Here is a 24,050-nt window from a genome sequence, read left to right as displayed (position 1 = left end):
CAGGGCTCCATATCGATTTGTTGGAGCTTCAGGCGATCTGGCTAGCATTGAAACCATTTCTTCCCTCTGTCAAGGGCAAGTAAGTGCAGGTGTTCACAGACAATACCACCGCCATGTGGTACTGTAACAAGCAGGGCGTGTGGGGTCATGGACCTATGTCAAGAGGCCCTGCGTCTCTGGACACAACTAAAACAGCAGGTCATACCCTTGGTGGTTCAACACCTTGCAGGTTCTCTGAATGCCAGGACAGACAAACTCAGCCGTCGATGCCTAGTGGATCACAAATGGCATCTCCAGTCGGAGGTGGCGCAAGGTCTCTTTCAGCAGTGGGAAGAGCTTTAGTTAGATCTGTTCACCTCCGAAGAGAACGTGCAATGTCAACAGTTTTCCACGCTGGAGTTTCCAAGGTGGCTATTGCTCGGCCATGCTTTTTGTTGCGAGTGGACCTCAGGCCTCCTGTACGCCTTTCCGCCCATACCACTTCTGTTGAGAGCTCTCAATAAGATCAAGAACGACCTGGCCCAAGTCATTCTTGTGGCTCCGGACTGGGCACGGAGAGTCTGGTATCCAGAGCTTCTTCGAATGAGCATCGATCCTCTAATCAGGCTGCCCATTCAGGAGGATTTTCTGTCGCAGCAGCTGCGGAGGGTCCTCCACCCACACCTGTCAACTCTCCGCCTCCTTGCATGGAGATTGAGTGGCAACAGTTGATAGCTTTCAACCTTCCTCCCTAAGTATTTAATGTTATTTTGGCACCCAGGCGGCCCTCCACTAAGACTGTATACCGCTGCCGTTGGCAAAATCTTTTTAAAATATTGTACAGAAAGGTCTATTGACCCTCTTTCTGCTTTTCTATCTAATATTCTTCTTTTTAATCTTGCCCTTGCCCAGCATGGCTCTCCTTTGGGTCCTATCAAGCGTTATCTTTCGGCTCTGTCCACTTTCTTGCAGATGCCGAACCAACTCTCCTTGTTCAAATCTTCTATTGTAAATAGGTTCTTTAAAGGGCTTGTACATGTTTCCACCTTCGCCCTTTATAATGCCACTGTGGGATAATTTGGTCCTTACATTTCTCATGTGTGCTCCCTTTGAGCCTTTACACAATTTTCCCCTCCGGCTGCTTACCATCAAGGCACCCTTTATAAGCCCCGATATCATCTTCCCCGAGGGTGCATGAATTGCAGGCTTTGTCATCCAAGCCTTCTTATCTGATGACACACTTGCACAAGGTAGTGCATTGCACCCGTGTCTCATTCCTTCCAAAGGTGGTGACCCCATTCCATCTGGGTCAATCGGTCACCTTTTTTGCTCTCCCACATCCCTCTAAGGATGAGGAGCATCTCCATCGTCTGGACCCAAAAAGAACGTTGTTGTTCTCCCTTGACTGCACAAAGAGTTCCTAGTGGACATCCAACTCTTTGTGGGTTACGTGAGAGCTAAAAAAAAAGGTTGGGCAGTGCAAAAACAAATCCTTTCACACTGGGTTGTTATCTGCATTAAAATCTGCAACGCCCTGGCCAGGAAGCAGGCCCCTGGGGGTTTACAAGATCATTCTACTAGAAGGAAGGCTACGAAAACGGCATTGGCTCGTGGTGTTCCAGTTCTGGATAACTGCCAGGCAGCAATGTGGGCATCTCTACATACATTTGCCAAGTACTACTGCCTGGACAGTCACGTCCGTAGGGACGGGCATTTTGCCCGTTCAGTCCTGTAGGAGTTTTTAGTCTAGCAAATCTGTCCACAGCCAACGACAGGATGGTATGGCTTGGGTATCTATTCAAAGGTAAGGAATCTGCAGCTAGAAGTCTCTATCAGATGAACAAGTTACTCACATTCGGTAAAGCATTATCTGGTGGAGACGATATCTAGCTGCAGATTCATTACATACCCACTCATGCCTCCCCCTCTGCAGACTCATTTATAGGGCTATTGTTGCTCCCTTTGCAGGGCCCTAGTTGTGACACTCACAAGTCAGTTCAATTCATGACTCTGCGCTTCTGGCATGGAAAAAGTGAAAAGGAACTGATGTCTGCGCAACTGGGTGGCACCTATATAGGTGACTGTGACGTCATAACTGAGGCCAGTGATGTCACATGGAGCTGAACTAAGCCATCTGACGCTGTGCAGGGGTACTGCTCACGCAAAAGATTCCGGATCCAGTCTGACACCTGGGAAATTCAAAGGTAAGGAATCTGCAGCTAGATATGGTCTCTACCAGATAATGGTATCCGAATGTAAGTAACTTATTTTTCACATTGATCAGCTGAAATTTGGAATAGAAAGGCTGAACACTTTTGTTTTTAACACAGATCCGCACTATATGGAAGGAACTCATTTGGTCTCTCTGTTTTTAGATAGAGACATGGTTACATTGTTTGACAGCACAACAGCATCCCCCACGCCCCACATCTGTAAAAACCTGTATTCACTTACTTATTAAAGAGCAGCAAAAAGGGGTAGAGTATAACAAAATACAGGTCTATGATACTCTCTCCATTACCTCCGGTGAGCATTGTATATATTTTATTAATACATTGTCAAAGGGCTTTTTAGACTTTTTTTAAATCTGTATTCGAGCGATCTTGCTAATGGCAATTGTTTTGTTATGAAGTATGTGAAAGAAAACACAAGGTCACAATTTTCCAAAACTGTAAGACCGTAGAAGGGGAAAATTGTGTTTAACAGGGAGCATATACCTCCGAAAAGTCTATTGACAAGGACTTTACTCAACAGCTTAATGCCTCTAGTGAGAATCAACTAGGCTCTATAGGATGTTAACAACTGAGTCTTTACCCTCTTTAGGAATTAACTGGCACATGCATCAACAAAGACTTTTGCGATTCCTTAATTGCGATTTTTAAGGAATCGCAATTAAGGAATTGCATAAGCCTATGCATGTAGGAATCGCTATAAAAATAGCGGTTCCTACAAATTCCTTAATTGCGACTCGCAAATTGCGATTCGCAATTAAGGAATGCCGTCCCATTCATTCCTATGGGCCTCCAGGCCCATAGGAATGAATTGGAGATTACATGAGCAATTTGCGAGTACCAGTAGGTACTCGCAAATTGCTCATGCAATTTCAAGGGTGCAAGGGTGTCAAAATGACACCCTATTGCACCCCTGAAATTGATCTGTGCACATATGTTGCACACAGGGCAAGTGTGTGCGCAACATGAAACTTTGAAAAATGCACAAAAGTGCATTTTTCTAAGTTTTTGCAAATTACCATGAAGTTTAACTTCATGGTAATTTGCTCCCCCTATTAGCGAAATCGCTAATTTTTTCACTGTCATGCATTGCATTTAAGGCATCTCAATTTGGGATTCCTCAAATGCAATCGCAATTTATGGAATCGCAATTTAGAGATTCCTTAAATTGCGATTTTTGCATTTGGGATGATGCATCCCAAATGCAAAAATACCGGTCGCAAAGGGGCAGATTCTGAGAATCTGCCCGTTTGCGACCGGTTTTTACATTGATGCATGTGCCTGATAAACTATAAGTGCTTTTCTCTGTGTGTGACGAAGCTTCCCTCTTTCACATGCTTCAGTGAACACATCCAGCAGTTTTTCAGAGAAGAGCAAAGGCATGATCTGATAAAGCTCTGCTGGGATGCCATTCATACCTTCCAATGTTTCCATCAGTTCATCCAGTCCTACAGTGACTTCTAAAAATGGTGCAGCTCCTCTGACAGACGTGGGAGCTTTGCTCCACTCCAGGTAGATCTATATATCTTCTAGGGGGCACAGTCAGCACCAGAGAAAGGCAGTCTTTCCATTATGCACAACACTCCCCGTTAATACTGTTTCTTGCCACAATATTGTAGCCCTCTTGCATTCTTTGAACTTGTTATATGTGTTTGTGGCCTCGCTCTTCAAGTGCCAAACTAACATACTCCTAGACTTATCCTCTTCTCGGAGAAATCTCTGTCTGTATTGTGTGTGTGTGTACTTGTCTAGGTTATACCAAATATCTTCTGTCTGTTGCATAGAGTCAACCCGCTGCCGGATAGCCATAAGATCTGTCAGCTCTGGTGGTCCTCCTGTACCTGCATCTTTTCTAAAATTGATAAAGATTGCTTCATCTGTCGCTTAGCTCCAGATATCTGTGCCATGCGCTCACCTATACTGGACACTAACCCGTTGGAGGATAGAGCGCTTGCCGGAAGCACAAAGCGATCTCCCTTATATACAAGACACTTATTAATAATTTACTTGATGCCTTGAAGTCCTTGGGGAGGATTGTGGGACCACGATCTTGGGGAACTCTCAGATTAAGAATGGATGGAGGCACTCCTGGGGCCCAGAGAAGTAGCGATCAAAGCGGGGTTCCTCTCATTCAATTAAATGTCTTTCACAGAGTGTGCTACAAGAGTGCTGATGATGAAGATTGGCAGAGCTGATACTGATTTTGTGAGCCTACCTTATATTACAGCCGTACTGGATGGGAGTATTGAGACTCTAGCAGAGGTTTCAGGACTTACCCTGGGGTAAAAACTTTGTATCCTGGGCTTATAAGGAGACCAGGCAAGCACCATGTACCAGTGTGATTTGTACCTTAGGAATTATGGTAGCCCAGCAGAATCTTTCACAAGTATGAGGATCCCCGACACTACCTTTGAGGGAGCAATGGAGTAAAGACATGGATTGGTGCATGGGAGTTAAGCGGTTCGTCTTTGAAGAGAGAGGTTGCCTGTGTAAATTTGAGAATGTGTGGGGCCCATGGAAACTACAGGGGGCTTCTTTAACCCGTTCCGTGCGTGCGTCGGCCAACGGCCGTCACGAGCACAACCTCGCTACTGCTGTTTACATCCGTTGGCCGACGCGGCCCCACCCACTCATTAGAAACCCGCACCGCAGCGGAATTTGCGCCGCGATTAAGGAGTTAAACTTGACTGCATGGGGGTGTTCCCTTGGGACTTATACTACCTGGCTGAAGCCCTGTGGTGATTGCTGTTTCACAAGAGGCTTTCATGTATGCATGACCCTGTTAGTTTGATAGGGATGGTCCAAAATAAAAACCACTGTTCATATGCACTTAGAGTAGTGTTGTAACCTGGACTCACTATAGTTGTAGCGTTTGTGTGTGATAATTTACTTTTAATCTGTTTTCTATTGCATTGGTGTGTTTGCGAGATATTTTTTCACTGATGCATTTAAATACTTCTAATAAGTTTGTGTGCACATTCGTGGGAGCGATTTGTCTACTTGTTGGCTTAACACCCTTTTTTGTCATCTTGACTCCAGATGGTAGTAACCTGATTATACTGCCGGGGCTAAATTTGTTGAATGAGATATAAAATAATATTAATTCAGTTTTTCCCCAGATTTGCCTTCGAAGTGCTTGGGCTGAGCTCAGACACGATAATGTAGAATCCTCTTATTGGTGGTTGTTGGGACGTTAAATTGCTTGGAGATTCAGTGCAGGAATATGCAAGGAAGGTAGTTTCCATGAGAAGAAAGAATTATTTTACCAGCAGTGTGGTCTTTATTGTGGATAGTTTAATTTCTTGAGGATGATACCAAACAGCGCATCACCTTCCCTGCAATGCCTATGCTTCATCTCACACAGTGTTCCCTCTTAGGATTTACTGCTTATCATATCTGATAGAGACATCTAGCTGCAGATTCCTTAACTTAGAATATCTCCAGGCGCCAGACTGGATCCAGAATGTTTTTTTGCAGCAGCAACTCTGCGCGCCGGGGGATGGCACCGCGTGGCTTTGCCCTGATGTTGTCCGCAGACATGACGTCAGCGAAGCCATATAAGTCCCTGCCTTCAGGCATCCGGGAACAGTGTGATGCCTTCGGGTTTTTAGGCGTGTGAGACGTGCGCGTGGCAGATGTCGGCGACCGATCCACACGCGATCTGCATGTGGTGCTTAGGAGCGCACCACTACTCCAAGGAGTACCACGCTTGCCAGCAGATGAGGCCGAAGCCCCTGCGGGAGCGCCGGATGAAGCTATTGGCCGCCCGGATGTCCCGCTCGGCGCCTCCGCACCGCTCCCCATCTCGGGCTGGAGCTTCTGTTCGAGTCCGGTCGCGGAGTTGTTCACGTGGACGTCATTCGCCTCACGCAGGTAAGCGGAAGCACAAGTCACGGAGGTCGTCGGCCTCACTTCACCATGACAGTGGGGCTCACGGTCTTTTCCTGATGCTGGCCCCCAGGAGTCGACCCCCTTATACCCACCCTTTACGGGTGATGGGGCGACTTGGACCCCAATGGAAGCCTATTTCAAGGCTCTGCTCTCCATTTTTGGGTCACCTCATCTCCCTAGCGCCTTCGGGCCCCACAGTGGAGGTAGGGACTCGGGTTGGGTCTTCGCCGGCGGGTTCACCCTCGGCTCTGGCCGAGTCTCTCAACTCCGGTTCCGGAGTCGTTGCGACGTCGGGACACGGCCTGGACGGGCATCCCAGTCAGACGTTGGGCCCATCAGCCATGTCTCCGCATAACCCTTTGCAGCTTCCTGCGCCGACGTCGGCGATGGCTGCGCCGCGGGTATCGACTCCTTGACGACATCCTTCCTCTCCACATATCTCAGTGGAGGGTGAGTCGACGCCGGTCCCAGACAGCGCCAAGTCACCTCTGCTTATTGTCGACGTCGATACGACGCCGGAGCGGGCGTCGGCCCCTATTGTTCCTCTGTTTAAGGAGGACGCATATCCAGGTGTCTCCTTACCCTCTGGATCCGCTGCCCCAGCCAGTGGCCCTCTGTTTATACGCCTGCGGTGTCTCTCTTTTCCATTGGACGAGTTAGCCTTCAACCGTCCCCTACAGATGATCTGTTATCGCCCTCTAGAATGGCTACAGAGGCTAGTGCTGCATTTGCAAGGGCTGTTCGCGAGGCTGCCACTCTTTTACACTTACAGCCTCCCTCGGTCTCTTTGTCTTCCGACCCATTGTTGCATATCCTCCACCAGGGTGAGGTGGAGGGGGAGCCCTTGCTGCCTTTTGGTGGCTCATTATTTGACACCCTTCTTGGCACATGGGCACGGCCCTCCTCGGGTGACCCTGTGGATCGGGCCATTGCACATCGGCATCGTCCAGCTCCGGATGACCCTGTCTGCTTGTCCCTTCATCCTAGGGCTCAGGGCCGGGTCGTCCAGGTGGCTTTCACCACGCAGCCTTCCTCTCCTCTCCTGTTACTGCCTCCTACCAGGGAGTCTCGTTGGTTGGAGACCTGTGGTCGTCATATTTTTGTGTCCACTAGTTCGGGCTTCCGTGCTTTGAACACAACTTGCGTGTTCGCACGGGCTACTTTTGCCCTTTGGGACTCAGTTGAAGGTCTTCTTTCCTCTCTTCCAGAGGGTCCTCGTACTGACCTAGCTCACCTCCTTCATCATGGCCGGGACATGGCACAGTTTACCATTAGATCGGCCATGGATTCTACCGACTTGTGGGTCGGGCGATGGGCATGTCTGTCGCACTGCGTCACCATGCTTGGCTACACGATGGTGGTTTCCCTGAAAATATCCAGGAGAGTTTATGGGATTTGCCATTTGATGGCGTATCCCTTTTTGAAAGTCATGCGGACTCAGCAGTCAACCGCCTCCTGTCTAGCCGGCCATAATTTCATGTTTTTGACATTCTCATGCGGTCTGTTACTTCCATGTGCAGTGTTGTTCTGTGCCCTGGGTTCATGCTGTAATACGCAGGTGGTCTGGACGGCTTGTTGCCGTTTTTGTTTCCCCCTTATTGCAGCTGATCAGCTGCTTCTGTTGAATCCTCTGTCTATGAGCCCAGGCTCAAGAGGTGTCCCCTTTGGCTGGGGTTGAGACTTACCCTATGTGGGGTATTTGTTGGCTACTGTGTAGCTGCCTCCCTTACACATAAGGCTTGGTAGGCTCCTATGGGGTCTTTTTCTGAGGGCTTTGCCCTGTAGCACTGACTGTGGTCTTTTTCACATTCATGCAGTCCACCGGGTTGCATCGCTCTATGGCCTAGCCATTGGAGTCTACGGTTCGTCCGTGGCACTCCTTTGCAAGTGTAAATGCTCACTTTCTCTGGGTTTCTGCCTCGTTTGTTTCTTCCAGGAAGGTCCTTTCAGTCTCCCTTCTTTGTCTGTTTCAGTTCTGCATAGTTCTGCCGCTGCGAATGTCCTACCAGTGGTCGGCCTTGGTCGGTGCCCTGTCGCTGTACTAAGGCGCGCGGGGTTACCGCAGCGCACTTCTCCTATGTTGTATGTACGTCCGGTGGTTGCTTCCCACTGTATTCGCTGTTAAGGAGGGCTGACGCTTTCCAATTCCTGGTTCTCCCCTCCCCTTCTGTGGTGCGCAGTGCTTTTCGTACTTTGTTCTTGCATGGTTGCATCTTAATCTCTTGCACCGCTCATGTACATTGCCTTGTTTTCCTGGGTGCTTACTGGGCACGGGTTTTCCTCTTCTGCTGCCAATCGAGCAGGATCTTTGGCATACTTCTACTTCGGGATGCTGCTGCTGCTGCTGCTGCTGCTCTCTGTAGAGGTCACTGGCTTCTTTGTTCTTGTGTGCACATCTCTATAAAAATCATGTTACACTATGTGCTCTTTGTGCTGGTTCTTCCTGTACTGGGCACCCTTCCAGTTTGCCTCGCGTGGGGCTGTGGCTCCTCCCTGCCGAGTGGCTGGTATCGCTTATAGATCTGGACTTTATCTGTTCGGTTCTGCTGTGAAATGGCTGTTGCTACCTATGGTGCACTCTTGTTTCTAGTATGCCACTCATCCTTATGGCTGAAGTCTTCTCCTGCTGTTGTTCTGTCTGGCATCTACACACACCCAGGGGCCACGCACAAGAGGTTCATCTGCGGTGTCCGTGGGCTTGTCAAGGACTTCTCGTAGGTGCAGTCCTTCATTCTGTGTGTGTTCATTTCACAGATCCCTTTCACAGGTTACGTACCTGGTGAGGCATCTCTTGCACCTGGACTGTTCTCACAGCACTTTCTTGTGCCTTTCCTTTTATGTGGTGGGGTTATGGCTGTACACACGGTCTACCCTGTGTCCTTCTGCCGCCCGCATGTGCTTTTTGTAGTCATGATTTTATGTTTTTCATGTCCGCCCTTTCCAAGGTCTCTTTGGGAAAGGGGGATTGCGCGCTATCAAGTCTGGTGTCTCTAGTGAGATTGGATCTTCTTGGGCATGGTCAGCACCCTTCCGCTGCTATCTCTGGTGTCCTCCTTGGTGTGCTTCCACAGTGCTTCTTCCACTGTTAGCCATACTCAACCTGTATGCTTGGACACAGTCATACCGTCTTGTCCTCTCTCTGGGCCCTTCTTTTCCTGAGGTTTTGGGCTCTTTTGTTCCGCACTGCCCTTCTGGTTCAGTGCTCCCTTTCTACACTGTGTACTCTGATGGGCTTATACCGTCCCTGCTTGTGATCCTTTGCCTCCCACTGTTTGTCACTCCTTGCAGAGCTTCTGGTCTGGGATTGTCCACTGTGACATTGCTGCCCCCACTGTGTCTTGTCACCTTGTTGACGGCTGGGTTCCTTTGGAACTTGGTGGGGTTCAGTCGCAGACCCACCTCCTGTGGGGTATGGCTTTGGTATCTATTCTAAGTTAAGGAATCTGTGGCTAGATGTCTCTATCAGATGTATGAGTTACTTACCTTCGGCAACGATGTATCTGGTAAAGACACAGTCTAGCCACAGATTCCTTAACGCCCGCCCATCCTCCCCATTCTGCGAGGACCTTTTCAGGTTGAGTTTTATTCTCGCGCCTCCCTTTAGGTGGCTTTGTCTTCCTGAGGGGTGACATCTTTCCTCTTTACTCCTCGCGAGGATGGTTCTTTCTGATTTCCCTGTTTTGTTCCCCCAGTCTAGTGGTAGGGCAGGGGGTTCATATCTCCTCCTACATTCCTACACCCTCACCCTGGTTGGGGCAGAGGGTTCATGTCTCCTCCTACATTCCTACACCCTCACCGTGGTTCTTCCAGTGTGGGGTCTTCTAGAGTTCTTCTCCCCCCTCCCACCCTTTTTAGTTGTTTTAGGGCCTCTTGTCTTTAACTCTACTACGGTCCATTGGCTTGGGGTCTCCCTCACTGGGCCCCTCACCAATAGTTCTCTTACAAAGGTTAAGGCATGCCTAGTATTGCGACCTTTGGTGAATCAATTATAATTCTATGGTTCAGGTCTTGTTGCCTGTCACGTTCGGATCTTGTAATTGTAGGCTTTCTGTTGTCTGCCATGGCATATTTCGTTTGCCTCAGGAGAGGGCATTGCCTTTGCTTTTGCAGGGCTGCTTTTCAGAGCGCTGCTTGGCTCTTTCTCTTCAATTGCTTTCCGTCTATGGTGCTTGTTACTGTCCCTTGTGGTGGTGTTTCTCACTATCCCCTTCTTTTTCACTGATTTTCATCATTTTTTCACACACTGTTCCCATACTCTCACAATTTTTGGTGGTGGCTCCACGCTGTGGCGCGGAAAAGTTTCTCCGAAGAAAACGGATGTCAGCGCGCCGGGAGGGACTTATATGGCTTCGCTGAAGTCATGTCCGTGGACGACGTCAGGGCAGAGCCACGCGGCGCCGTCCCCTGGTGCGCAGAGGTGCTGCTGCAAAAAGATTCTGGATCCAGTCTGACGCCTGGGGATATTCTAAGTTAAGGAATCTGCGGCCAGACTGTGTCTCTACCAGATACATCGTTACCGAAGGTAAGTAACTCGTACATTGGTCAAATATTTGAATGAACTAAAACATTGACCTTAGGCAATGTCTATTCTGGTATTACCAGACCATAATTTTTTAACTGGGTTCACTCTTGCCTTGGCCTCTGCTTGTTTGAGAATCTATATCTTGTTCCAAGAATGTTTAAGATACATATTTGCAATTATGAGTAAAGGCTCAATTTTCAATGTTTGTCTCTTAAATAAACAATTTGTCTGTGCCAGTGCATAAAAAACGTTTTTCTAAAACCTACTAATAAGAATTGCCTGTTTAGACATTTCTCTCATTTCTTCAGAGGTTTATCTTCTTGTTGTTACTCACCTTTTGTAATTGTGTTTGTAGAATTCAGCTCGATGTATGCAAGTTTCAGTTTAGCAATTCTCTTTTTGTTTTCTTTTAGCATTGGTTAATAAGGCATCAAGTTCCCTGCAATTCCGACAGCTACAGCTTTATCGTCACGAGATGCAACATTTTGTCAAAGTTATTCAGGGCTACCTTGCAAATCAAATTTTGCATGTGACTTGGTGTGAATTTCAAAACAATTTGTCTACTGTTGGAAACCTAGATGACATCCACAGATCACATGCAGAATACCTCAACAAGGCACTTTTCAGGTAAGGTAATCTGATAGATCAAATCGCCTACTGCAGATAACTTTGTGTATGCTAGGGCTCAATGACTCAAATTACCTGCAACATTTTGGATGTATCGCAGTCTCTTGATCTAAATTAACTGGAAACCGAAACATAGGATGTTTCTGAAGTCAAGATGGGAGTTAATCAGCTGTTGTGTAGTGCCATTGTATGATGTACAGTAAGTTGTCTTCTTGTTTAATATGGAAAACAATTTGTTGCTTTTATAATTCTGTGACTTTTTTTTTTTTTTTTTAAACAGATTTTATTTGTCAAATAGCACACATAGAGCAGGGCTCTGTGACCCAGAGACTTCTGCATAATAAACGTATAGCATTATGACTTTGACTTTTTCATAATGAGATCAAGAAAAAATGAAGTGCAATACAAATGAAAAAACCATATAGAAACCCCGACCCAACAACCCCCACCCCTGTCGCACTAACAACCTCCCAAAAGCAGCACAACAATGGAGAATGCACCACCATATAAGCCTGCACCATACAAATACACAGCAGACCACTGATCGCCCCAACAGAGAACACTTAAGTTAGATTGAAGGGCTCAGCAGTGGAGACCGGGTCCAGTTGCAGGTCTCGATAGTCCGCCCACCGCTTCCATATTTAAAATGTTTATGCGGGCACCCTCTTGCAGTAAATATAGGAAGCTCCAAACCCATGCAAAAGTCCAGAGCATTTTTCCATACGAACACTGAGGGAGGTGCCGGCGTGTTCCATGCCCTAGCGATGTCCCTCTTCGCTAGAGTAAACCCAAGCAACATAAGATGGCGTTTATATATGCTACCCCCAATCCCGTCCATAACATGTAGAAGCACCAACTTCGGTGAGCGGGGAAGGTCCCAACCCAATACCTCGGAGAGGCAGGCCATAACCCCCCTCCAAAATCGTGTCAATGAAAGACAATGCCAGACTGTATGTATCAGGGTACCCTCTTCCCGTTCACATCTGAGACACACTGGGGATGCCACCAAACCCGCCCTCCATAATTTAACCACTTAGAACTGCATGGCACTGTGGGTAGGGGTGGATCGCTAATGGGATCTTTTCTCAGTGGTTCCCTCAGACACCCAACCACGCAGAGTTTAGGGTTATCTGAAAAAGCAGGGTAGTGCTCTGTGCATGTGTTAGATTGTTTGCGCCTGGCAATGGTAAAAGTAATGCAATGCAGTCTGGGGTTAAGGATCGCCCTGAGAGATCCAAGGCCCTCACATCTGAAGCCCTTTTGCATGAGACCAAACACCATAACATATTAAATTTCGCCAGCAGTGGTTTACATGAAATATCTGACTTGCCAGGCCAGTTGCCGAGTAGTTGCAACACCAGGTTGACATCCCAAAGGAGTATGGGGAAGCGGTAACCTGCTGCCTCTCAACAGTCTACAAATGAGAGGATGAGATAAGCCCATGTTGCCTGTTATTAAGTCGTGGCCCACCAAGATCACAGATCTGAAGGAATTGATGGTAGGGTATGCTTTCTCTGTTGCTGCCCCCTAGGATAGGAAATTCACCACCAGGACAATGTCTGCCCCCACAGGATCTACTTGTCTCTCCAACTACACCATGTGGACCAAGTGCAGTGGTATCACTTGTGAGTGCCCAATGTCTGAGACCGCTGGATGAAAAGGTAAGCCTCCTGTGAAAGGCCTTGCAAACCCCAACGTTGCCTGAAATGTGCCACGCCTTAAGGCAAAGGAGGTAGTCCATGATCATTGGGTAGGATTTTCCCCTGGACCCCCACAGTATCTAGTGGTGTGACTTAATCGGCACTGGCAGGTCGCAAGCCAGTTCCAGAATCAGCGGGAACCACAGTTGTGACCTCCAGATAGGAGTGACCAGAATAATTTCCACCTGATGGAGTTCACTGCTCTCGCTGTCATCATAAAGCGGGGAGAGGATTAGTTGAGATCTTCACTCCATTCCTGAAGGAAGGCGTTCACTTACATCACTCCTGGGTCTAGCCTGGAGCTGAAGAATAGTGGCACTTGTGCATTCAATTTGGGTGCAAACAGATCCCTGACCGGTACACCTCATCAGAGGCACAACCGACGAAAAACCAGTGGGTGGAGTAGCCAGTTGGTGTAATCCTTCAGGTCCCCCAGTTTTTTGACATACTGGATTGCAACACTTTGTCCATCCTCAGTAGAATTGAACATCTGACTTAGTCCCTAGCCTAACTCCTGATTGCAACAAATCTGCTTGGAGTTCTTAGCAGTTGATGTCCATGGACAGTTCCTTATGCGACCACGGGTCTCCTGTGGAAGTACTTTTGCAACGGGCTCCTCAACCCCAGCAGCTGGCATCTGACTCTATGACCACATCCGGTGCAGATACGAAGATGGTACAGCTGTTCCACGCATCCATGTGATCTAACCACCATGACATCTCCGTTTTGACCTTTGGTATGAGAGGACCTTCCTCCAAGTAAGATACATCTTTCTGTAAAAAGGGCCAGGAGTAAGGCCGTGTAGTGAAGTGGAACTGGAAACATCAATTGCATTGATGAGGACATTAGGCCCACCATCCTGCTCGTTGGGATTCCTTCTGTCTCAATAAATGTTTGCACAGTTTTAGGTCTCGCCTGAGCCAGCGTATACGCTGCTCTGGCGAGACATTTAGTGTGTGGGCTGTAAAAAGCCGACCACACCTTTTTGGCTGGCATAGAGCGTGCGGATACGCGCACAATGACGAGCAGAGGCGCCATCTGACTTTCCTCTCTCGTCATGGTGCGCGCACATTGCACACCACTCGCCTGCCTGCTTTCACTTTTGCCGTTGCGCGCGTGCGTGCACCACTCACGTCCATTTTTTTTCTTTCAGCGCGCGCGCGCACACAACTCCTGCTTGTTCTATATCCTCTCTGGTTTGGATGAAGGAATTCCAGCTATGCTTCCCACATATTTCCATCAACCCACGCAAGCATATATCCATCCACTAAACGCTCATTTATCCACAGAGACCCAAGCATTCATCTATTCACTCACTCTTTTATCCACCCAGCAATGCATCAACGCCCTTCTAGTTACACATCCTTCCACCCACCATCGCATACACCCACAGCCAGCTGTCCATCCCTCTATAGCACTTCACAGCCATGATTTTAAGCATTTTTCCAACCAACATCCACCTGCGTCTGCATGTGCTGCTACGTGTGCGATCCGATTGTGTGGACATGTGTATTCAAGTGCACATCTGGGCCGTGTCTGTAGGCAAATGAGCACCTGCACGTGCGGTGTTTGTCAATGCATTCAACATAAAACCTGTACAAATGTATCAAGACCAGACCTATTGGCAAGGTTGGTTACTTTTTGACTTTCATTCTTACTTTGCATATATTTATATATTCTGAGACATTACTAAAGTGATGTATTTTGCGTCCTTTTTTTCTTTTAGCGTCCGCGCGCACACAACTCCTGCTTGTTCTATATTCTCTCTGGTTTAGATGAAGGAATTCCAGCTATGCTTCTACATTTCTCTTGCCAACTGCGTTTTACGTTGCTGGCATTAAATGGTCTTATGTTTATTTAATGACAGTGTGTGGCGTCTTGGCTTACAAAGTGGTTTTCGAGTAGATTCCATTGAGGGAAGTTTGGATGTAGTTAAATTCAACAAATTCCTTTTCATCAGTAACACACCACTGACTTTGTCTAATAGAGCTTTGTGCAAGATTCCAATGTTGTATACATTTTTTAAACACTTCATTAATCTATCTTTGGGCTGATCTGCTTAACCAGTATCAATTAAACAAAGTTTTAGAAAGTGCTGGTCTATTCTTACTTCTAAATACTCGTACATTCATCCACTCACCCACATATTTCCATCAACCCACACAAGCATATATCCATCCACTAACAAGCAAACACTCATTTATCCACGGAGACCCAAGCATTCATCTATTCACTCACTCTTGTATCCACCCAGCAATGCATCAACGCCCTTCTATCTACACATCCTTCCACCCACCATCGCATACACCCCCAGCCAGCTGTCCATCCCTCTATAGCACTTCACAGCCATGATTTTAAGCATTTTTCCAACCAACATCCACCTGCGTCTGCATGTGCTGCTACGTGTGTGGTCTGATTGTGTGTACATGTGCGTTCAAGTGCACATCTGGGCCGTGTCTGTAGACAAATGAGCACCTGCGTGTGCGGTGTTTGTCAATGCATTCAACATAGAACCTGTACAAATGTATCAAGACCAGACCTATTGGCAAGGTTGGTTACTTTTTGACTTTCATTCGTACTTTGCATATATTTATATATTCTGAGACATTACTAAAGTGATGTATTTTTATATAAAATAAAACCCTTGCAGGACATACCCAGTGTATTGCCGCTGTGATAAATATATAGCACAACTGCACTACCCCTCTTCTACCCCTCTACCCATCTTCTACCCCTCTACTACCCCTCTACCCCTCTTCTACCCCTCTACCCCTCTTCTACCCCTCTTCTACCCCTCTACTACCCCTCTACCACCCCTCTACCACCCCTCTTCTACCCCTCCTCTACCCCTCTACCCCTCCTCTACCCCTCTACCCCTCCACCCCTCCTCTACCCCTGTACCACCCCTCTACCCTTCTACGCCTTTTCTTCCCCTCTACCCCTCTTCTACCCCTCTACCACCCTTCTACACCTCTTCTACCACCCTTCTACCCCTCTACCCCTCTTCTACCCCTCTACTACCACTCTACTACCCCTTTTCTACCCCTCTTCTACCCCTCTACTACTCCTCTTCTACCCCTCTACCCCTCTTCTACCCCTCTACTCCTCTGCTACCCCTCTACCCCTCTTCTACCCATTTCCTACCCCCCTTCTACCCATCTTCTACCCCTCTACCCCTCCTCTACCACCCCTCTACCACTCTCCTACCCCTCTACCCCTCTTCTACCCCTCTACCCTTCTTCTAACCCTCTACCCCTCTTCTAACCCTCTACCCCTCTTCTACCCCTCTTCTACCCCTGTACCCCTCTTCTACCCCTCTACCCCCCTCTTCTACCCCTCTACTCCTCTTCTACCCCTCTACCCCTCATCTATCCGTGGTGGACTAAGTGGCAGCCAGAGCCTGATAGCACTGCTTGTCCTTTAAAAAAAAAAAAGCATTGGACTAGCCAATAGGTCTCGCCTTTGGGAACTTATAAGTGTTTAGTTATGCAGCACAACATCCTTGGTACAACAACATCAACTGTTGCATGGCTAAGCACTTATAAGGTCCCAAAGGCGAGACCTATTGGCTATGCCAATGCTTGTTATGGTAGATGCCTTGCTGCACAGAAGTTCAAGGTGGCCGTGATGGAGTCTGTTGTGAATCTCAGGAACTTGAATTGTTGTTTGGGTATTAAGTCTAATTTCTCTGTGTTTATGAGGAGTTCCATGTCCTCCAGAAGGGAAACTGCCATTTGGGCTTGTTGTAGGAGTACATGCGGGTTCTCTGACATCATGATGATGTTGCCCAGATAGATTATTAGCCGATTGCCTTGAGAAAGAAGCTAGGCCATCACCGGATTCAGCTTTTAGGAAAAGCATCATGTTGCTGAGGAGAAGTAGAAGGGAAGGACCTCGAACTTCCAGACCTACCCTTTTCATATGAACTGTAGGAAAGAATGACAGGATACTAATATTAGGATATTCAGGTAGGCATCCCTTAAATCTGAACAGATCATCCAGTTGCCTCTCCTGAGAACATCTCTCAAAAGATGGGTGCCTTCCATCTTGAGGTGTCTGTAGACCAGCCATCTGTTGAATTTGTATATGTTTATTACTGGTCCCACACCCTACCTTTTTGTTGATTACGAGCAGGTTACTTAGGAAACCCCTCTGATGTAGAAGTGATTCCTCTAAGGCCCTTTGTCTTTCAAGCTCTCGATCTATTCAGGAGACAATTTATTGGGCAAAGGATATTGAATTCAGTCTTAGGAGTAAAGAGGGGAAATCCGTAAACTCTATATGGAATTCCTGTGCTGTCTGGAGAACCCAAGTATCTGAGGAAATCTCTTGCCATTTTTCTAGGCATACTGCCATCCTGACTCCTAGATATTTTGAGGGAAGAAAATTGAACTCTCACTTTGGTGTCCTCTACCGGAACCTCTGCCTGCATGTCCATGTTGCTGTTTGTTCACAGAAGGGAAGAACTGGGTAAAACCCCTCTGGTCTGACCAGTCCTTTCTTCTATTTCCCTGTGCTCACCGGGAACTAGCGGTAAATGGATGGCCGGACGAGCTGTTGCATGGCGCACATGTAGCCTCCATTTTAGTTTCAACTCCTTAGGGTGACATCTCTTTCTCGTGGTGCCTTTTGCCACACTTTCCTGCTAATGCATGAATGTGCTGTATGTGCATCTCTGATAGACACTGATGCCCTGTAGTCTGCACAGTTAGGTCCAGGATCATACTTTAAGAACACGATGCCATTATTTTCCTTTTTTTCTGTGCTCATTAGGAGACACTTCATTTTAGCTAGACAAAACCAAATGAGCTGCTCTGCGCCTCTGTCACAGTTTGATTATTATATAAACAGCTTCCGTGCTAAAGCTCTTTGAGGAGCATTTCCATGCTGGGATTATCACTGAACTACTGCGAACTGTGACTGCAACGCAGCCCTGCTGACTCCGGCCTCCATCTGGCTAAGAAAGATAACCTGTGCACTGCGACCAGCTTTGTGACATCTAAGACCAAGGTATGGGGGTTAGACTATCCCAGCTGACCTGGCAGAGGGTACTCCTGCTATGCTGTCTTTAGGATAGTATTCGATACAGATAGGAGTGAGCAAAAATTAGCAACAATTAACATGGTTGAATTGTTCATATTGTAATGCTGATTAGAATAACATGTTTCATCTTTCTAATAATTGCAGCTCTTGCTCTCATTGCAAGAATATGATCAATTTTAATAAATGTTTGAAAATGCATTACTGTATCTTTCTTGTGTTTACCTTGGTTTTGCAAGAAAGACCAAACAAAAGGGTTAGATCTGTTTCCACGGATTTCTTGGAAATCAGAGTGTCTTGTTCGAGGTTGCCAATAACATCTGTTATCCTGGGCAGTTTAGGGGTTAGATGTGGTACTGTGAAGTATCCAAAACCCAGAAACACTCACTGATGGTATATGTGGACAGAGTCCCTATATTGTCAAGTTCTTGTTGGTCTAACACACAATGTTGTTATATTTGTAGGAACCGTATAACCAAGCGTCACCTGCCACACCCGGCCTGTCCGAAAACCTTGGAGGAGAAGACTCTTTTCAGTGAACACTGGACTTTGTCTGTCACTGTAAAGGCTTGGACAAACTTTGACAAGTCCTTGACGAAGGCTTCTCACCTCTGCCCCTCTTCAGCAGTTGGCAAGTCGCCTAGCTTTGGGTCTAGTCTCAGGAGGATAGAGCATCTTCTTTCTATGAAATGGTGCAGTTTGTATTGCCAGGCATGCAAACAGCCCTTTGGGCCCAACCTGATAGGATTTCCCGGTCCACTCGCTTACTGGATTCTTTGGCCACTTTAGCTAGCTCCTGATAAGAGGCCCAGCGAAGTCTAAGAGCTTGTTTTTGGAAGCCCACCAGAAGCGATCAGTCCCTTTCTTAGGGTCTTTAATCAGTTTTCCAAGAAAAGTGACCATGTTCGTGTCAATCTCTGGTGTCTTGGCCACCTTTCCCTAAATTGTTTGGTCTGAGACGTTCCGCAGTTAAACAGTTATTCACCTCTTTGTCAAATTGCTGCTGAAGCCTTTTCCTGAGGTAAAATCCTACCTTAGAAGAAGGCTCCCACTCAGAGGAGCAAGGATGCCTAATATCCTCGGGGTCACATAGGTCTTTATGTTGACCATGGTCTTTGAAGGGGTTTCATGTTTTTTAGGTTTTTGTGTGACCCCTCATGAGGGATGTCAATAGCTTAGACTCCCAGTCGGAGATATCAGATTTGTAGGAGTCTATATCTCCTCGGTCATCTGTCCTTTTACCTTTAGGAATGGAGAAAAATGGAGGTACGGAAGGAGAAGTCCCACCAGGACCTGCCACTTGTACAAAATGTATATTCCATTGGGACATCTTAATGAGGTGCCTCAATTTGGAGTAGGGTTACAACAAACAAATGATGGACGGAATGCTGACAATGCATACATTCTCCCCCAGTCAAGAGATCTGGGTTAAATCCATCGTTCTTTTGCCCACTACACCACCCCAGTTCAGACATGGCCATATGCAAATCAGTCTTGACCCTGTGCCTCATGGGAACAGTCCAGCCCGAACTGCCAAGCCATGTCTTCCCTGGACCGGAATCAAGCATCCTAGGACCGGTTTCTGGCTATCAGCCGTCATCAGCCAGGATAGCTTGACTCCAGTGGCGTAGTGAGCACGGGTCCCACGTCTGGGAATACCCATCCCACTTAGGGCGAAAAGCGTTACAACAAACAAATGATGGACGGAATGCTGACAATGCATACATTCTCCCCCAGTCAAGAGATCTGGGTTAAATCCATCGTTCTTTTGCCCACTACACCACCCCAGTTCAGACATGGCCATATGCAAATCAGTTTAACCCTGTGCCTCATGGGAACAGTCCAGCCCGAACTGCCAAGCCATGTCTTCCCTGGACCGGAATCAAGCATCCTAGGACCGGTTTCTGGCTATCAGCCGTCATCAGCCAGGATAGCTTGACTCCAGTGGCGTAGTGAGCACGGGTCCCACGTCTGGGAATACCCATCCCACTTAGGGCGAAAAGCGTTACAACAAACAAATGATGGACGGAATGCTGACAATGCAGACATTCTCCCCCAGTCAAGAGATCTGGGTTAAATCCATCGTTCTTTTGCCCACTACACCACCCCAGTTTAGGCATGGCCATATGCAAATCAGTCTTGACCCTGTGCCTCATGGGAACAGTCCAGCCCGAACTGCCAAGCCATGTCTTCCCTGGACCGGAATCAAGCATCCTAGGACCGGTTTCTGGCTATCAGCCGTCATCAGCCAGGATAGCTTGACTCCAGTGGCGTAGTGAGCACGGGTCCCACGTCTGGGAATACCCATCCCACTTAGGGCGAAAAGCGTTACAACAAACAAATGATGGACGGAATACTGACAATGCATACATTCTCCCCCAGTCAAGAGATCTGGGTTAAATCCATCGTTCTTTTGCCCACTACACCACCCCAGTTCAGACATGGCCATATGCAAATCAGTCTTGACCCTGTGCCTCATGGGAACAGTCCAGCCCGAACTGCCAAGCCATGTCTTCCCTGGACCGGAATCAAGCATCCTAGGACCGGTTTCTGGCTATCAGCCGTCATCAGCCAGGATAGCTTGACTCCAGTGGCGTAGTGAGCACGGGTCCCACGTCTGGGAATACCCATCCCACTTAGGGTGAAAAGCGTTACAACAAACAAATGATGGACGGAATGCTGACAATGCATACATTCTCCCCCAGTCAAGAGATCTGGGTTAAATCCATCGTTCTTTTGCCCACTACACCACCCCAGTTCAGACATGGCCATATGCAAATCAGTCTTGACCCTGTGCCTCATGGGAACAGTCCAGCCCGAACTGCCAAGCCATGTCTTCCCTGGACCGGAATCAAGCATCCTAGGACCGGTTTCTGGCTATCAGCCGTCATCAGCCAGGATAGCTTGACTCCAGTGGCGTAGTGAGCACGGGTCCCACGTCTGGGAATACCCATCCCACTTAGGGCGAAAAGCGTTACAACAAACAAATGATGGACGGAATGCTGACAATGCATACATTCTCCTATGGACCATGGCATCATTCATACCCATAGTACCTCATGTCAGACTCAATATGCGCCTGTTGCAAGAAGGCTTAGCGCTTCAATGGTCTCAAGTGGACGATCATCTAGTGATGATCAGCGGTCAAGCTTGCCACTCTCCGCAGTGGTGGAATTCCAGCAATCTTCTAAAAGGACAGCCTTTCCTAGTCCCAGTTCCTCAGAGGATCATAGCAAAGGATGCATCACTCACAGGTTGAGGAGCGCACTCCCAGGAATTGACTGTTCAGAGCCATTGGACACCGAGTCAGACTTCTCTCCATATCAGTCACCGAGAGCTGCTAGCTGTTCATCTAGCGCTGAAAGCATTCCTTCCACACCTCACAGGGAAAATGGTTCTCATAAAAACAGACAACATGACTTCCATGTATTATCTGCAAAAATGGAGGCACCAGGCCACCTCAGCTGTCTCACTTAGCACAGGCCATCGGGAGGTATGCTCCAACACAACATTCACCTATTTGCGAAGTACATACAGGGAGTGGACCACGCGTTTGCGCATCTCCTTAGCAGGTGACGACAACAAGTCCATGAGTGGGAGCTCAACCCACAAGTCTTCCACTCATTCTTCCAACAATAGTGTCACCCAGATATAGACCTATTTGCCACAGCAGAAAACGCCAAATGCCCAAAATTCGTCTCAAAGTTCCAACAGCCACAGTCTAAGGCCAATGCACTTTGGATGAATTGATCAAAGATATTTGCCTACTCTTTTTCACCTCTCTCTCTGCTTCTGTTTGTGATTCGCAAACTGCACCAGACATCTGTGATCTCCATCCTAGTGGCTCCCACATGGGCCAGAAAACCATGGTTCACTGCGCTACTGGAACTCTCACTAGCCACACAGCAGGTACTTCCCAACTGGCAGGCCCTTCTAACCCAAAACCAGGGAATAGTTAGGTATCCAAACCCCAGATCTCTTAATCTTGCAATCTGCCTCCTGAGGTCTTGGAATTCGGATATTTAGGCTTACCTCAGCAGTGAATAGATCAGGGGTCTCCAACCAGTCGATCGCGAGCTACCAGTAGCTCGCCAAACCCCCATGAGTAGCTCGCGCCTCGCATCTCAGTTGTGTAGCCTGTTCTCATCATTTATAGTTCTTAGGCCTTTTTTCATGGCCGTTGCCTGCCATCACCAAAACCAGCTGCTCCGATTGGCCTAACGGAGTTTAGCTGGGGTGGGCAGGGCAAAGATGATGACACTGTTTCTCCACGCCACCTGCCTTTCATAGCCTGGCACCGCAGTCTTGATTGTGCAAGTCAAGACATGTGCCGGAGCAAGCACCAGGTGGGTTGGATTGGAGCAGCAAGTCCTGGAAAGCCTTCTGGTGGCGCAAACAGTATTGAACTGCTACGAACCCCACCAGCTGCCTTTTTATGCCTGCAACACATTTCAGCAGCAGATCAAACGGTAAGCGCTGGCCTCGCCAGTAAACATCATAATAATGCATTGTTCTCTAGACTCGAGCTGCGATGTGCGTCTTCTATCCTTAGCCACTGGTATGCCACGGGCTCTTGAAAGACTGGGAATATCTTTCTCCCGCTTTCCAGCTTGGTTATAAACAGGACAGCAGTGTGTTGCCACGTTCCAGTTTCCTTTACTGAAGGCACACGATAAATCTGCACTAATGAAAACAATGAAATTGTTCCTCTCTTCAGAACAGCTACGATCTTATGATCCAGATTTAACTCTTTCATAACCTCTGTGGCCAGGTCATTTAAAGAGCACAGGCACGCTCATCGAAATTATGCATGTGTTTTAGACTATTTCTACCCACTAGCTGTGAAGATTGCCATCATTTGCAGAGATTGGTAAAGTTTCTATAACTCCGTTAAACCTTTTCTTTCTTACTCGTTTTCATACTCAATGTTCCTACGTTTTCTCACTAGAATTAACATAGCAAAGTACAGCGAACACCCTACTACTGGTAGGTGTTTCGTGGTTTGTATGCAAAGATTATTGTTGCCTTTATTTGGCTAATCCAAGTAGGAGTCGTGCCACTTGGAGATTGTTGTAATGTTTTTTTTTAGTGGTAAAAGCTAATCTGCATTACTTGTAGTTTATATGTGTGCTTTTTAAAGGGATTTTACAATTCTAAGGCTAGTTGTCATTCACAATTGGCAGAGAAGAATGTACAGCTTTTACGTCTGCAGGATCTGCTGGCCATTTAAGACATCAGCCTTTTTGCATTGATTTCCGAGAGCTGGTTCTTGACCCCGTACATTTGGATATTTATACAAGCCCTCAATGTAGGTGGCTTCCTTGAGCAGAGTGTGATCTTGCCCAGTGCCTGTTCTAAGTGGTTGCACGTAACTGGGAGTTGGATGGCTGATGTTGGCATGCAAGTCAGCCTCCTGCCTTGAAACCTTAGTTTCTAGTGGTGCCATTGACACCATTTCCTTCTAACAATTGGTCTGTATAAGAGGGCTGCTGGTATTGCATTGCTGCTTTCAAATTCTTAAGCAGTTGGGATCTGCGATTGTTGTCCGAGTCTAATGGCAGTCTTAATGTCCTATATCCAATATTCAGGGATAGGGATGTGTGTTTTCAATATTTGACACAGCAGTAGCTCACTTACTGCAAATAGTCTCTGTGATGCTGTCGCATTTCTTATATGTGATGTGTTTCGATCAAAATAAACTTTTTTATGGATATTGCATGAACATTAACACAGCATTTCTCTGCAAAATGTCTGTAGCAGACTCTCACATGTCATCCACATTCATAATAAATTAAAGGAAAATGATATTTAAAATGATTTGTTTATAAATTAAAGGTGTATCGGGCAAGGCTCTCTGCAGAACTGAGCTGGCTCTATCGGGCCCCCTGAAAGGGTGAGGCTCCGGGCCAGAGCCCACTTTGCCCATGCCTTTAAACTTCTCTGTTCCTAGTGCATGTGGTAATCAACACCAACACTACAATTTTCCCTGGGTAGCAAAATTCCGGACCATGGACTGATCTGAATATTCCAGTTAAATCTTCAGTTGAGTTTGACTGCCTC

The 24,050-nt window shown here is 47.3% G+C and overlaps 1 protein-coding gene across 1 annotated transcript in view; it reads left to right on the top strand.

The window, feature by feature from the left end:
- The window catches only part of TUBGCP6 (tubulin gamma complex component 6), a 492,321-nt gene that overhangs the window by 405,961 nt on the left and 62,310 nt on the right, over window positions 1-24,050 (top strand). Inside the window, exon 24 of the mRNA XM_085653952.1 lies at window positions 11,037-11,250. Within this exon, the coding sequence (XP_085510078.1) occupies window positions 11,037-11,250 (214 nt within the window). The remainder of the gene's footprint in view (window positions 1-11,036; window positions 11,251-24,050) is intronic.

This window comes from Triturus cristatus, chromosome 4_1 (assembly GCF_964204655.1).
Source record: "Triturus cristatus chromosome 4_1, aTriCri1.1, whole genome shotgun sequence".
Classification (NCBI taxonomy): Eukaryota; Metazoa; Chordata; class Amphibia; order Caudata; family Salamandridae; genus Triturus; species Triturus cristatus.
This window is presented reverse-complemented; position numbering and strand designations above follow the sequence as displayed.